Source organism: Chelmon rostratus, chromosome 3 (genome assembly GCF_017976325.1).
Source record: "Chelmon rostratus isolate fCheRos1 chromosome 3, fCheRos1.pri, whole genome shotgun sequence".
Lineage (NCBI taxonomy): Eukaryota > Metazoa > Chordata > Actinopteri > Chaetodontiformes > Chaetodontidae > Chelmon > Chelmon rostratus.
This window is the reverse complement of record NC_055660.1, coordinates 14416435-14431663: the sequence shown is the minus strand read 5'-3', so window position 1 is coordinate 14431663 and position 15229 is coordinate 14416435. Positions and strand designations below refer to the sequence as shown.

The 15229-nt window shown below is 43.9% G+C and overlaps 1 protein-coding gene across 4 annotated transcripts in view; it reads left to right on the top strand.

The window, feature by feature from the left end:
* The window catches only part of klhl5 (kelch-like family member 5), a 49221-nt gene that overhangs the window by 7665 nt on the left and 26327 nt on the right, over positions 1–15229 (top strand). The window contains exons 2-3 of one of the 4 annotated variants that reach the window (XM_041964609.1): positions 3121–3146; positions 13975–14703. The exons of 1 other annotated variant lie outside the window; for it this stretch is intronic. In XM_041964609.1, the coding sequence (XP_041820543.1) occupies positions 14096–14703 (608 nt within the window). In that variant the 5' untranslated portion in view covers positions 3121–3146; positions 13975–14095. Of the gene's footprint in view, positions 1–3120; positions 3147–11457; positions 11637–13686; positions 14704–15229 lie in introns of those variants that run through there. 2 more of the 4 variants (XM_041964637.1, XM_041964618.1) reach the window with 2 other exon arrangements.

Sequence of the window (15229 nt, the reverse complement as noted above, 5' to 3'; positions counted from 1 at the left end):
TTTTTAGATTCATCAATTGGACACAAACATGACTTTGAAATAATCCTAATGTTGCTACATGTCTGCTGGACATATAAATAGGCAACTGTTGAAAATTTAAGAAAAAAGATATGAGACTGAACACATGCAATGTGAATGAAACTTTCTTTCATTGTCTCGTCCGTTAACATTTCTGCCTGAATCTCATCAGATGGATTTTCATCGGCAACGGTAGTTGTTCAACAGTAGCTCTCATGATCCCAAAGTCATCAAACTACGTCTGTTTTGTTGTTTTCATTGTTTTGACTGAGAGACCTCTAGTGGCCAAAATTACATACTGTGTGTTTAAGTGGCTCATTGAGTTGAGATTATTTTGTCACACAGTTTGTACTTTTCCCGGCCCGTTCTCATTCCCAGAGCATCATTTACCACCAGTTTGTCACGCTCCTCTGGGTTTACAGATACAGACAGTAAAGGGTACCATGTGCATCCAGGCTTTCAACTAACTCAGCTGTAAGCCCAACTGCGGTATTATCAGAAGCTCAGAGCAACTCATCCGGCCATCCAACGCGTTCTCATCCTGGCAATGCACAAAGCCTTCCTGCCAGAAAGCCTTTCTCACACGTGCTTAATGTTGGTTAAATAAGGGAAAAGATCATTCACCTTTGTTTTCTCTTGGGACAAGAATCCTGACACTGAAGTCATGCGTTTGTTTGACCCCACGTTCCTCCAGTTGCAGACTTTCTTGCTCTTTATACTACGTGGCCTTGCTCCGGGCATCTAATATGGTTTACAGTGGAGTTTACTGAAAGCAAAGTTCCCTTTAGCATGAGATGCCGAAGTGCATTTCAAAGCAGTGAGAGGCGATGAGACCAGGCTCAAACAAACATGTCAGTATTTTGCACTTCAGAGTATTTTGTTAGCGTCATAGAGTGACTTCTGCTAAAATAAAAGCACTACAGTCTGAAAGGAGTCATTGTTGGTGGGTTAAGTGGGTGAAGATGATCTACTGCTGTTGGTCCTGGGGAGGAATTTACAGGCTTGTATGCAGTGTTTGTGCTACGATGACCCTGCTATGTATAGAGCTATAGAGCTCGATAAAAGATCTCTCTCCCTTTCCCTCCCTGGTTTTTTAAAGTGTGCAGTGTTTCCAGGCCTGACTATTCTTGTCACATCATGTAGCACAGCTTGTACAATAAGAAGAAAATTAGCCTTCTATGTACCGTTATAATGGAAAGCAGCACACACAAACATTAGACACACGCATACACGCTTTCTCATGCATGAGAGGTAATTTTATTTTAGGATAATGTTATTCATGAGTTTTCCAGATAGAGGAGCGAGCAGATGTTTCGGGAGAATGCCGGCTGGTAGACTTGACATTCCGGTGACAATGGCTTTCCTTGCATGTTTGTTGAAATTCTGTGTTGTGCTTGAGATAAAGGACACATCCTATCATTCACAGGAAGCAGCTTCATTCTGCGTTGCTTATTATAATGGGTTTTGGCATGCATAAATTTACTCATACATCAATGAGAACATCCAAGCCATTATGGTTTGATTAACATTTTATCACTGATCTCCCGACTCTCTTTTGAAACACATGCATCCTAAATTTCATTCTCATTCATTCTCTCACTCTCTCAATAAACCAGATGCACGCTAAAAGCTCCCTTGTGCTGAAATAGGAAGTACTGAGGGCCAGTTATGAGTTGATAAGCTGCAGTGTCAGCGTCCTCTAAATGCCCCCCCTCCAGTAATTATCTACCGACAAGGCCTCCTGCCTGTTCCTCCTCTCCTTCTTATCATTAACACGCCCTCAACCCACTAATTCTTATTCAAAACCTGTTTCATCCTGCCATGTTCCTTTTATCCTGCACTTAGTCACAAGCTCACTTTTGGATGTTCGAAGGCAGATGGCTCACAGCTTTAGAGGTTTTTAATTGAAAGTCCCCTATAAGCAGAGGAATTTCTTAAAATTGCGTGTTACGAACCACCGCTAAATGCTCTTAATAGGAACATTTGAACAGGACTGTCTGCTGCCATTTGCTTCGTCTATCTCCTCAGTGTATGGTCTGATTCAAATAAATAGTCAGCCATCAAAGTGGGATGACACACAATTGTTCTCGTAATAGTTCACGCAATAACCAGTCATTGCACTTATGCTTTTGAATGTCCTTAGAAAACAAACCTTATCTGGTTTGCTGCTGCTTAGCATGCAGACATGCTACATTCACAGCCTCACACATGTAAACAAACCGGTGTGTTCAAGTTAACAGGCAGCTGTTTAAATCGTGCCAAGCTGCCGTGGTAGATCGCTGTACAGTTAGCTGCAACAGGCTCATTTCTGAGTCTTATTTCAAGTTTATGAGGGAACTGTAGATTCCCATGGCTTGTCCTAATATCCATTGTTGTGCTGGATGGGAATGAAGCAAGTGGGAAGTAAACATGACCCAGTATTGTCAAAATAGGCACAATTATGTGAGTAAGACAGTTTGAAAAACACCACTTTTTTTACCTTTAACTGATTTCCCATGCTTTCCAGGAGTTATTTTGCTTGATTTAATTGGTCGGTGCTGCTTCTTTGGATGTGATTGCAAAAACAATGATCTGTAATCTGAACTGTCTAGAAGTATTTTAGAGACAGTTTGGCCTTAGATAATGAATTTTCAGGTCTACATTTGGCTGTGCAGGTGTAACAGCACTGACAGCAGTAACAGGACGAGACGTAATGGAGGACACACTCGTCTCTGATGCTGAAAGTGTGAAGGGGAGGGCCACCTCATGCTTGCTGCGTCTTTTCTCGTCCATCTCTACCTTTGTCTTTTCTTCAGAACGGCCAAAATAAAACACTGAGGCATCACTTCCAGACACTCACCCTAAGTGAGGAATTGATCTCAAATTGATCAGGTGTCGGCTGGCTGACTAACTACTTTAAGACTGTGACTTGTGGACCGTGATAGTTTCGAGATTGGTTGAACATTCAGGTTCAGAAGCAGCCAGCCAATTATACTACGTCTTTAACCGCCACTGTCATATTCATTGATCGCCTTTTCATTTTCTTCTTTCACCTCTATAATTTGGTTTCTCTCTCTGTTCATTCCTGCTCTCTTCCCTCTGTGTCTCTCTGTTGTCTCATAGGTTTATGGATCAATGATCGGTAGGGGGTAAGGTGACCTTCCGCGGACCCACCAATCCAAGAGCTCGCTGCATAAGGCGCTGCCTCATCCAAAGCTTGAAAATGCTTCTCAGGCACTATCTATTTCTTTCACACCAGGAACAGAATGGGCCAGAGAACACAGTAGAATCTGTGTGTGCGTGCGTGTGTGTGTGTGTGTGTGTGTGTGTGTGTGGGGGGGGGGGGTAAATTGGGGATAAATTGTGGCATTATACCAGCTGATTGAGGATGACTTGTCAAATTGGGGAAAAATTTGGGCTTAATGCATTCATTATGGTTAAGGATAGCGCATACCTACAGGGAATTAATGTAAATAAATAGTGACATCAATCTGTTATGGTGGCTGAGGGAGCTCAACACAACAGAAAGCTGCATTAATTCATATTGATTGACTATGCATGGTTAAAAAGGTGTTTCTCAATGATGAACCCACAGAAAATTATCTCCCAACTTTGCAGGTCGCCTCAGCTCTACAGCTTTGTAACGTCTTTCAGCTCATTGCTTTGTTTTTACTTGCTTTGACTTCAAGCTTTACGATTTATAATTGTGCATTAAGGGGTTATGGCTTAGCTGTGGAGCCTATGCGCTCACCTGCCAAATCTATGCCTTAGCTAACATATCCCTCCTCATAAATGTAACAATTCATCAGAGCTATGGGGGCTGAAGAGGATGGTAAGAACTGTGAATGACTGCATGTGTTGTCTGCTACAAGTTTCTGACAGCAGTAGATGTTGTTGACAGTGAGGACAAAGGCTTAATAATCTGCTGCTTTTAGTCATCTGCACTGCAAACCTCTCGCTCACTGCGTTCTCTGCAACGTAACCACAGTCTTTGCACCACAGTAGATTCTTTTTCAAACTGGCAATAGACAAGTTTTTTGCTTTAACGTACCATTACGAAGTAAATGCTGATTGCACAATATAATGGCTATAGAATAATGACACTGTCTGCATTTATATTGGTTCCCTACAAGCCTCGCTTTCATTATGCAATTCTGACTGCCACCGGGGTTTGATCGTCCGAGAAAAAGTAGACTTGATTTGCAACACAAAGTCAGACTGATTGGATTGAACTACTTGCTCACATAAAAATTATCATACAGAAAATATGTTATCACCATTTAACTTAAAACAATTTCACTTCAGTGGGCATGTTTCTTTGTTCTCTCTTATTTCCAAAGTGGTGTTGGATTGTTTCTTCATGGAATTTGTTAACCACTGTAGTGTATCCTGTGTTTTTGGTAGTTGCTGAGCTCTGAGGAAAAAGGAAAGAGATCAGCTTCTCTTTGTGACAGTGGCTCCAACAATAATACTTGGGAGGGTGACAAACCTTATAATGTTATTTTCCAAGGCAAAATAGCATTATAAGGTATGTCACTGTGGCTCCAGTTCCAATCCACTGTCACTCTGTATCACAAAGTGAATGAAATACGTGGGGAATGTAGATGTACAATACTATGCGCCTAGCGTGTTGGTGGTGATATTAATTAGTGAAACCTGTCATTGTCACCAATTGTTCAACTATAAAACCTTACACACACTTGTACACCTTAGGTACCTACACCTACCTCAGCAGTTTTGGTTCACTCTGCTGCTCTCATCTTCAGCGAATTTTTCAGCGAATGACCTCTAAAAATCAGCTGTACATTATCTGTCAAGTGAACAAACAGCAGGAAACGCAAAAGCCACAAAAGACTCAGATATTTTCCCCAGGAGTTGGTGGAGACCAAAACAGGGCTTAAAGGAGAGTGAATGTTGGATTTACATTCATCATTTGCCAAGAAACACAAGTCTTAATCAACGCTTGATGTGTAAATAGACAACAGTTTGTGAACAAGTTCAATACAAGAACTTTTAAAGGTGATCAGATGTCAGTGTTGTGTTTATAGCTTCTTCTGCAGCTCCAAACTGGCCCAAAAAATCAATTAATGCAGGTTTAAGTTGCAGTGCGTTGAGCTCTCCCTGCCACAGTACAAAATGACTTCCTAAACAAGATATGCTGGCACAGTCTCTGACCTCAAATCATCAAATTATAAATATTTCACTTTGTTTGGAGAAACTCTCACATGTAGCTGAAAAAAAAAAAAATCCCAATAAGATCTTACAACCCAAACACTGGTTTGGTACAGAGCCCTGCTGTGTGTCTTTAAATTTAACCATTAAAATTCTTGTTCCTTTCCTATTTTTTTAAATGGATGCCTCAGTTTCGCTTTTCCTGACATTTGACAGTGAATGTTTCAAGGCTTTTAGACCAGCGTATCGCCTCAAACAATTTATCACAGTATCAAGGGACTGTCAGTAGCAACATAGCAGCTTCTCTCTCTCTCTCTCTCTCTCTCTCTCTCTCTCTCTCTCTCTTTCATTTCTAGAGGAGTGATTGGCTTGTGGCTGCAGGTCAGAGTAAATTATTAAGGCCTGCTCTGTATTTGGCCATAAATGCTCCCTCTCTGTCTCTCTCTCTCTCTCTCTCCCTCTCTCTCTTGCTCTTTCCATCTCTCTCTCCCTCATGTTTTCTGCTTCCTGTCCTCCCTTAGCACTCAGCCCATTTAGGAAGAGAGCGAACAGGATAAGAAGGCACTGCAGCACGGGGGGAAAAAGCAGAAAGGGAAAATAGCACAGAGACAAATGTGGTTTGTAGAGATGGACAGAAATGGAGAGAGGATGTCAGCAGGGAAATGGGAAAAAAGAGCTATGGAACATTAAAGAGGAAGAGGGAGGACTGACAGAGGTAGAGTGCTGATGAATTGCACAGCAGGCCATCTTCCACCTGCAACCTGCCCTCAAGGAGACCTGAGTGCATCACGCAAGAGCAAACACACACACCTGCTTTTTACCTAAGAATAGAGACTATGTGCTGTGTGTGCTCGCGTGTGTATGTACACAGTATGTGAATGTGCTTGCAAACTAAACCAAAGAGGGACCAGATGAGTGCTGCTGCTATTAGTGAGCTGTTAAACTGCCAAATGGGCGAGGGCGGAGAAAAGGGAGAGAGAGAGGAGGGGAGACGGTTACTGAAAGAGAAAGAGAGCAGAAAGGAAAAATAGAGTTGTTTTCATTTCCATCAATAATTCAGGATGTGTATTATCTCCTGTTGTGTGTAGCTGCAGACTTCATGCCTCAGCGATTTTAATAGCAGCAAATGACCCTGCACGTGCACGTGTGCACACACAAACAGGAGGATTAGTGGCCGTTTGTGTCATTTTGCACACAGACATTTAATCTATGTAAAGATGGAATACTTGCTGTGAGAAATTCTGACTACAGAAAAGAAGTGGGCTGGTTATTAGTGTACTTTTTTAATCTGTTGCTGTTTGCTTTGAATGTATCAACCAGCACCAACTTAACATAATCTTAAACTGCACCAAAATAATTGCACTCTTAATCTTCTGACTCGCTTCTCCTGTATATGCCTTTGGTCTTCAAAGCTGCTTTAATTAATATTTTTTATAAACATGAACAAAAAAATCTGTTAAATCAGGTTTAAGGTTGTGTTTTATAAAGTATTATACAAATAAAAAAAAACATGCTCTATGCTTCATTTTAGATGGGCAGTAATTGCGACAAGGATGTATATTCTTCAGCACTATAACATCCATTCAGTGTCATATTTTTTATTTTGGGTATCAGTGAGAACCATCAGAGCGTGGGTTTCGTGCTGCATGGATATCACTGGATGGATGCTGCTGCTGGAGGGCGCTGTGTGATTTGTCAGGGGTCATATAATCTCATAACATCTGCTCATAAACTGGTTTGTCCTGCGGCGGCAGAGTTTAATGTCAGAGTTGAACAGGTACACACACCAAGGCCAAATGTCGGGCCCTGTCAGGTCGATGGCAGATCGATTGCTGCCTCTACTCCAAAAAGATGTAAATGTGGGTGCATGTTTGGGCAGGAACTGATATAAAAAGGAGCTTGATTAGACTGGATGACAGCCAGAAACCATTGCTTTTCAGCTGCGACTGCTCCCATCATCATCATCATCATCATCATCCTCCTCCTCGTGCTCTGGGGTTGCTAAACAGATGCACAGCTCAACAAATGTGGTTAGATTTGGCAGTTTGCGCCCTCCATTCTCCCTCATATCAAGCAATTAGAGGAACCAGAGCTAGCAAGCCAGACCTTAGCCATTATGTTGTGTGTGTGTATGTGTACCCAGGTGATGTGTTTTAAAGCAAAAAGGGAGAAACAACTTCCTCTTCCCACGGCAATAGACATGGATCAAAGTAATTGGACAGTTTGGTTCACACTCCAAAGCCCTGTGCGCATATGCGAGTGTGTGTTTGTTTTGTGTGTATTCTCTGCCTTGCAGACCTGATAGTAAAATGCTTCCACACAGCACATGTCTTCTTAACTACACACACACACGCACACACGCGCACACACACACAGACACACACACACAGACACACACACACACTCCATAACATACTTTTCTCTCTACATTTGTGTTTAATAAAACATGGCAGTAAAAGTGTGTCAAAGTCTTGCTCAGTGCAGAGGGAGCAGGAGGGAAGGTTTCGGCTCCAATATAAGATCAGATAGAACGTGTGCATGTGCCTCCCCCTGTCAGTGCAAGGCGTAGATGTAATTGTGGGCAGTTTGGGTGTTTTGATCCTTGCCCGCTGTGTTGCTCTCTCAGATCACAGGCTTTCTTTTTCCTTCTCTCTGCCTCCGTCTCTGTCTGTCTGTCTTTTTCGCCTTTTCCTCCCACTTCTCTGCACTCTAAACCATCTTCTAGTCGCGCACACAAGACACACCTGATTAACACTTCCTCATACAATAGATCCATCACTCGAAGGGGGGAGGATAGCAAAGAAATGAGAGAACAAGGGTAATGGATAGGAGAGAAGTGGAGAAAGACATTGCTAAATGGACAGCCGAGGTTATTACAGGAGGTGATCAAAGGAAGAATAGAAAAAAAAGGAGACATTAAAGAAATGGACGAGCTCCTCCACTGATCACGAGCTGAGGCATCGTTCGCTGCGACTGATGCAAGATTGAATCCCGCTCACAAACTTTACTGCATGTTGTTTTGTGTGATAAAACACAAATGTGATGGAAAAAATAGAAAAAGAGAGGCTGAGGAAGGAGCGGTGAAGTGAGGAATCTAAAATTTGCTGATAGACTGATGTTGAGTTTCTTTTATTCTTTCATCTCTCCTATTAGTTACTTCTCGGGAAACTGGGACAACACAGTCCATCTGGAGCTAAAACACACACTCCCTGAATGCAGATAGAGCCCAGTGCACACACACATCAGCACACGCATATGCACAGACCACAGAGAATGCCATCATAGATCTGTACGCTTCTGCTATCAACTGATGTGATAGAGGATAAGAGGGAAATTACCAGCTGAAGGTGGTCTGCATTTTATTAAGATTAGCCACACACACATTGGTACATCTGTGCTTGTGAGGACCCTCACTGATATAATGCAACTTTCAACTTTATTTTGTCCCAGGAGGACAATTAGTTTCACAGCAAGGCATTGTACAATAAAAAAAGAACATAGATGTACAGTACAGTGAAAGGGAGGGAAGACTCTCTGATTACAGTGGGCTAGAAGTCCAACAATACTGGTGTCCAACCTTCACAGTGTACAAACCATAGCAACAATAACAACTAAAAATTATAAGGCAAATTAAATAAATAGGGGGATCTTCATTAATTTTACACACAAACATTGGCGTGCAGGTCTTGAGGAAGTGTTTGTGGCTCCATAAACCGCCTCTAGTGATTGGTTAGGTCTGAAGACTACAAGTTTGAAAATTAAGAAAATCTGGTGGAGTACACTTTTAACCATTAAATTCAGTTTAAGGATTTGGATTAGGCATTTAGTTGTAAACATAATTCCTAATTCAACCTTAATAACAGGTCTCAACCAAAGCGCCCTTTGAAGGTGCAGTGTGAGGTGATGTCCACATTCTCAAGATCTAAAACTGAAATTGGTCCTCACAAAAATAGACATACAAGTAAACACACACATGCTCAAACCGCCCTGCAAGTCTTCGTGTGAAATAAATTTTCTAGTCAATAACATTGAATATTGTGCCACCGGATCAACTTAATTGCGCGCTCACACACACACACACACACTCTTTCTCCCTCCATCTCATTCATATGTTGGGAGGAGCTGGTGTGACAGCGTGGAGAGGTAATTATTTGCTTGGCCAGTCTGAGCCTGCTCTGAGTCTCAAGGACGGACTCGCCTGCAGCTACAGTACCAACCAACACTCTGATTACACAACGGAAACAGACAGTGAGAGTGTGTGTAAGCATGTGTGTGTTTGTGATGTATGGGCCGTGACTTGAATGAAAGTCTGTCCTTGTATTTTTATGTGTATGCATGCTGAATTTATAGTGGGTATATGTTTCTTCAGACCTGTGTGTGTGTGTGTGTGTGTATGTGTGTGTATGTGTGTGTTTCATGATGCGTCTATGGCTGTGAGCCTACACAGAACAATGGCTCCTGCAGAGTCGTCCCTGCAGGTCTTCACCTCAGGGAATCATAGCCACAGTCCCACCATTACACACACATACACATACACACACACACACACACACACACACATACACACAATCCCTTGGTGTCACAGTATAAAAGCAGGGATGGGGAGCAGGAAATTGAGGTTGGGGAGGAGATTGGAGGGAATAGGGGAGAGTGCGGGTGGGGAGGAAAGGAGGGGAGGTTCAAACTGAACATAGTGTAGGGAAGCGAAAACAGACAGACAGGAAGGAGAGAGAGGAAATAAAGAAAGAAAGGTGGAGAGAGGGAGGGAGGAAGAAAGCCATTGGAGGATGAACATCAGTCATGAGAGATGAGCTGATCATCACAGACAGGCCAGACAGATAATGTTTCACTTTCTGGCCCCATAAAATGCTTTACGACAGCTCTCCCCAGATGACTGCTACCTGTTTTTATTTGGCTCTGCATTTGTATTTGTGTGTATACACTGTGTGTACGTGTGTGTGTGTGTGTGTGTGCAGTTGAATGCTTATAGAGTACAAAGTGTGCGCAAATGAGATCCCATGCTGCCATTTGCATGTGTGCACTTGCATGCACGCATGCTTGCATGTGTGAATGCACATAAACAGGATGATTATGGAGTGTGAAGAGTGTGTGAATGGGATTTCATGGTGTCATTTTATCACGGGTGTGTCTGTGTTTATGTTTGCGTGTGTGTGTGTGTGTGTGTGTGTCCAGAGCGCCGTAGAGCTGTAAAGCTGTGCCAGAGAGTTTTGAGTGATAGCCTTGGACTACCACAGCCAGGAGACCAATAACAGTAGGCGGCTCAAGGAGGCTCCTGCCAAGTGACCAATGATTAGATGCAACTGAAGGAGGCCGGAGCTGAATGGCCCGTCATTCCTCAGCTTCATTTGCCCTCAGAGCCCCATTCCCAGCCTCCCCCAGTAACAGGACGGCATTTCCATCGTGAGTGTTGCAGAAATGCATTGGTTTACTCTCTCTCTGGCTTTCTTTTAGAGCTCTGTAGGAGGGAGAAAAACTGACTGGATATTTAAAAGGTAGCATTATGAAGTAACACAATAACCCTTTAATAGTGGGGCTTTTAAACTCAAACAGCACGAAACAGCATGTGAAATAGATTCTCTTTTCCCAAATCACCGGCTGATGTAGACGTGTAACCATTCTTACTACTACAACTATGTCAACAGGGCCAAACACGTCTCCTGATTAAGTTCATGGTTCGGGTAGAATTAAGAGAGTCAAACAATATTCAAGGCAGGTGCACAAATGCATAATTGAATATGAGTTTTGACCAAGAAGGAGAACTGCCTCACATGAGAGCCTGTGCAGCCTGTTTAATAAATTCATAAGCTTTCAATCATAGAGCTTCTGCAGGCACTTTAAGGCTTGGAGGAGGTAGGATGTGACAAAACAAGCTATTAGCTATTTGGTTGGCGCTTTAACCAAAATATCCAAATCATCTCAAACGACAGTGAGATGTGTATCCAGTCTGGTTCACCGTGACATCTTGTTCCTCTGCTCTGACCCTTTGTTATTTTCTTTGCCTTAATGATTCTGCTTCTGCTTGTTTTCATGCCTCCTTGCAGACTCGGCTTGTGTGTGTGTGTGTATATTGACTTTGTAGTATTGATCAGATAGAGCAGCGGGGTGGTCCTGAAAGGAAAAGCAATGTGTTTCTCAGAATCTGGCAAACAAAAGTGGTACAAGTTAAATCAGCTGTATTTCTGTGCTCTGTTCAGTCATTTATTTATGGAAAAAATGAGTCTGCGGGCCTGGCTGTTATAGTCTGTGCGGCCAATTTATGAGTAACACATCTCCCGTCTGTGTAATTCACAAAACTGACCTCGGCTGTTTGACTTATTGATTTTCACTAGACTGGGGCTCCTAAAGCATCCCTCCCATCCTGTTGGTGGGACTCCATCCAGAACACACTGTGTTCCGGCTCGGTGGCTCCGGCTCATCCTGTGGTTGTCCTGGGGTTACTGCAGAAGGTGAGGAAGGCTCTGGCTGGCTGGCCTGCAGCTGGACTGCCTGGTGCTCCGGGCGCCTGGATGGGATGGTTCCCACAGGACCTGCTCCCACTGATCATTATTGTCTATGAATAGCTGCTGCATTGCAGATGGAGGGAAGAGAGGGCGGTGGTGGAGAGGTAGATGGGGAAGGAAGTGTTGTGATGGGTGGAAAGGAGCAATGGTTTGTGGAGAAACAGGGAATTGGGAATATGGAGGTGTGTGTGTTTGTGTGCACACATGGGGCGGGACAAGTGAAATTTCATTTTCAAGGACACTCAGGTCCCCCACTGTGCTGATTCAAAGTAATGCTGGCTATTTTTCTGTTCTCAATATCTGCTCAAACAACAAATTGACACATCAGCTTATTGGAGCCAGGCTTCTAAACAAAGAATGATTGCTAGGAGGCAATAAGACTCACAGAGAGACAGGAGCTGAAAGGAGTGAATGGAGACAGCCAGACAGGGAAATTAAGACAGTGAAGAGGATGTGTCCACTTGTTACATTTCAGAGTCTTTGATTACCATGTAATGATTGCTGTAGGCTGGTCACACTCTCTAGCATACATGCATGTACACACAGTCACAAAGACATGTTTTTATAGGAGGACATTGCATTTATGTATGTTCCAGAGTTGCCCAAAGTGAGGTCCGCAGGCCAAATATGGCCTGCCATAAAGCTTGATTTGGCCCACCAGTTAATTGACTCAAAGTGCCAATTAATTAAAAATATATATAATACAATAATATAAATAGTATAATATAAATAGCTGTTTTAATTTTTGTGAGGTAAAAACACTCTTTATATATAATTGTTGTATAATCTGAGCACGCCTGGCAGCATGACACTTTATACAGGAAGTCAGTAAATGAGGAAACTTGGGATTCTAGTACCATTTCTCGTCTTAACGCTGGTGTTGGTAACACTAGAGAAACAAGCACATGCACTGCCCGGCGACTGCTGGCTGACTCACTGCCCCATAGCTCCAGCTGGGAGATGTGTGTGAGCGGCAAGTTGGCTACGTTTCAGAAGCTCACCTCTTTTTTGGTCTAATAAATACATTTATCAACTCTGTTATATGCCACAATCATATAAACACTATCAGAACAGCAGTAAGGATGGTACCTCAGTCTAAAAAGGCAACCTGGCCCGGTGGTTACCTTTCACTGCTGTGGCTGTGTACTGTGCTACTGGCTTAGCTGCTGAACTGGTTGTTTGTCACCACACAGCAGCTATCTCATTCAGGGGTTGTGGACTGTGCTACAACTGCAGCACATCATTGTCAGTGCTAATCATAGACAACTTCTTCATGTCTCCTTCACATGTAAGAAAATACCTCACATGATCATATTTATTCCATGGAAAATGTCTCCTCACCAACCCGGACACTAAGCAAAAAACTTGTCATAACCCCAAAATGTAAAGGTTAACCTAATGAGAATGTACTCTGTAAGAACAATTTATATTCCCTCTATGTGAGTAATACACTAGGACTTGTGTATTTATTTATTTAATTTTATATTTATCTGATTCTTGATTAAGCGTGCAAGGTGACACCTTCACTGTCTTGTTTTGCCCCGCCAACGATCCAAACAATACAAAATCCTTAGATACTCAATTTGCAATGGTATGAACCAGTAAGAAGCAACAAACCTTCCCACTGGAGAAGCTGGAAGTAGAGATTGTTTGCATTAATTGATTTGAATTAAAATCAAATTAATCTGTAATCATTTTGATAGTCGATCAGTTGATCACGCGGAGCATGTTCCATTCTCAAGTGTGAGAATTTGCTCCTTTGTTTTACGTGATAAATATCTTACACTATATAGATTTAGGGAAGACTGGGCATCCCTGCTTAGACTGCTGCCCCCGCGACCCGGCCCTGGTTAAGCGGAAGAAAATGGATGGATGGATGCATATATAGATTTATTGTTTCGGCTGCAGTCTGTTACACAAAAAAAAGAAATCTCTTCCCCTGCAGGCTGTATACTGGGGCCAAACAAATTGACAGGTATTAGGCCTATAGATTGATTGTCTGGCAAGCTGAATGATGATGATGATGATGATAATAACAATAATGATCATTCCTCTCTGCTACAGCATGCCTGTGGCCTGCATTGCATTATTTGGCAGACATGTGACATTAATTTGTCCTTGTGGCAAATGCTTGTGGTTTGGTTTGTGCATGAAAAGGCTTTGGCACTGATGTTAAAACTCTGTGTAGACCTCCCTCTCTCTCTCTCTCTCTCCCTCTCTCTATCTGTGTCTCTCTCTCTCACTCCCTCTCTGTTCATATACTTCGCTATATTCCGCTCAATAGCTTCAGTCGCGGTTAACGAGCGTGCGGTTGTCAGGAGAGACGCGCGTGCAGCACAGCGAACAGCTTTAACGGCAGAGCGGCACGGGCTCTCCCCCGCCATTTCCTCGTGCCGAGCCCTGGAATGTCGAGTAGCGGCTCGGGCTCTTCCTCGCGGAAGGAGTTCGATGTGAAGCAGATCCTCAGGATCCGATGGAGGTGGTTCGGTCACCCCGCGGTCCCTCCGCCTCACTCCCCGCCGCTGGGAGACTACTTCGCTGGGAGGAGAACGGGCGGCAGCTCCGGGGACGGACCTTCAGTTAGCGGCTGTAGCAACTCGACTTCAGCCGGCGTAAACCCCAGCTCGGGGGGTCACGGCGGTCTGGTGGCCAGCGGCAGCGCTGGGTCTAACCTGTGTAACGGCAGCGGCAGCAACAGAAAGTTTGCTGATCCGGCGGGGAGTCGGGGCGGTGCGGGGGGAGCGGCGGTTGGAGCAACGGGGAGCTCCTGTCCCCGCTCCTTCAGCCAGCCAGAGTGCAGGAGCTCCGCCGCGGCGCTGTCGTGGGTCTCCCCGCCGCCTCTCCGTCGCTCTCGGCCGGTGACGAGCATGGAGCCCCCCGGCGAGGCTCCGGTGCCCCAGCTGGTAACCGAGCCCTCCGCTCATGTCGGGGTTGAGGAGGAGGTGGCGGCGGCACCGGGAGCGTCGGGCACCGAGGAGAATATCCACCCGGAAACAGACTCCAGCTCCTGCAGGTAGGAGGAGGCTCGAGTTTATGTCTGTTTTGGGACAGACACTAAACTTAACAGGGCAATTCACAAAATACACACACTCCTAAAAAGTTAGAGCAAGTGAAGAGCTCCTTCGCTCGTTGAGTCAGCTTTTACAGTCACAGGAAAGCAAACGATGAATCATTCTGCTTTATCAGCTTTAACCACCGTCTTCCAGGTAACTCGAATTGTGTGACCTCAAGGTTATTGTACTCATCATTACCAGAACACTGGAAACTCAGTGTGCTCCCACTGAATCTATAGAAAAAGTAGATGGGGTATTTACAAAGCAAGATACTGCTCAGACAGTATGCAGTAGTAGAGGGCCACTCATTACATGCAGATAGACAGAAAGAGGGAGAGAGAAAATGATGGCTGAGTACCTTTGGGACAGCATGTGGTCCACTGATTTCTCCCCTCCACCACCTAATGAGGCTTCACCAACCAGGCTCAACCAAGACACACAGACGTAAAAATTCACACTCCTCTGAATATGGGATTTTCAGAGTCA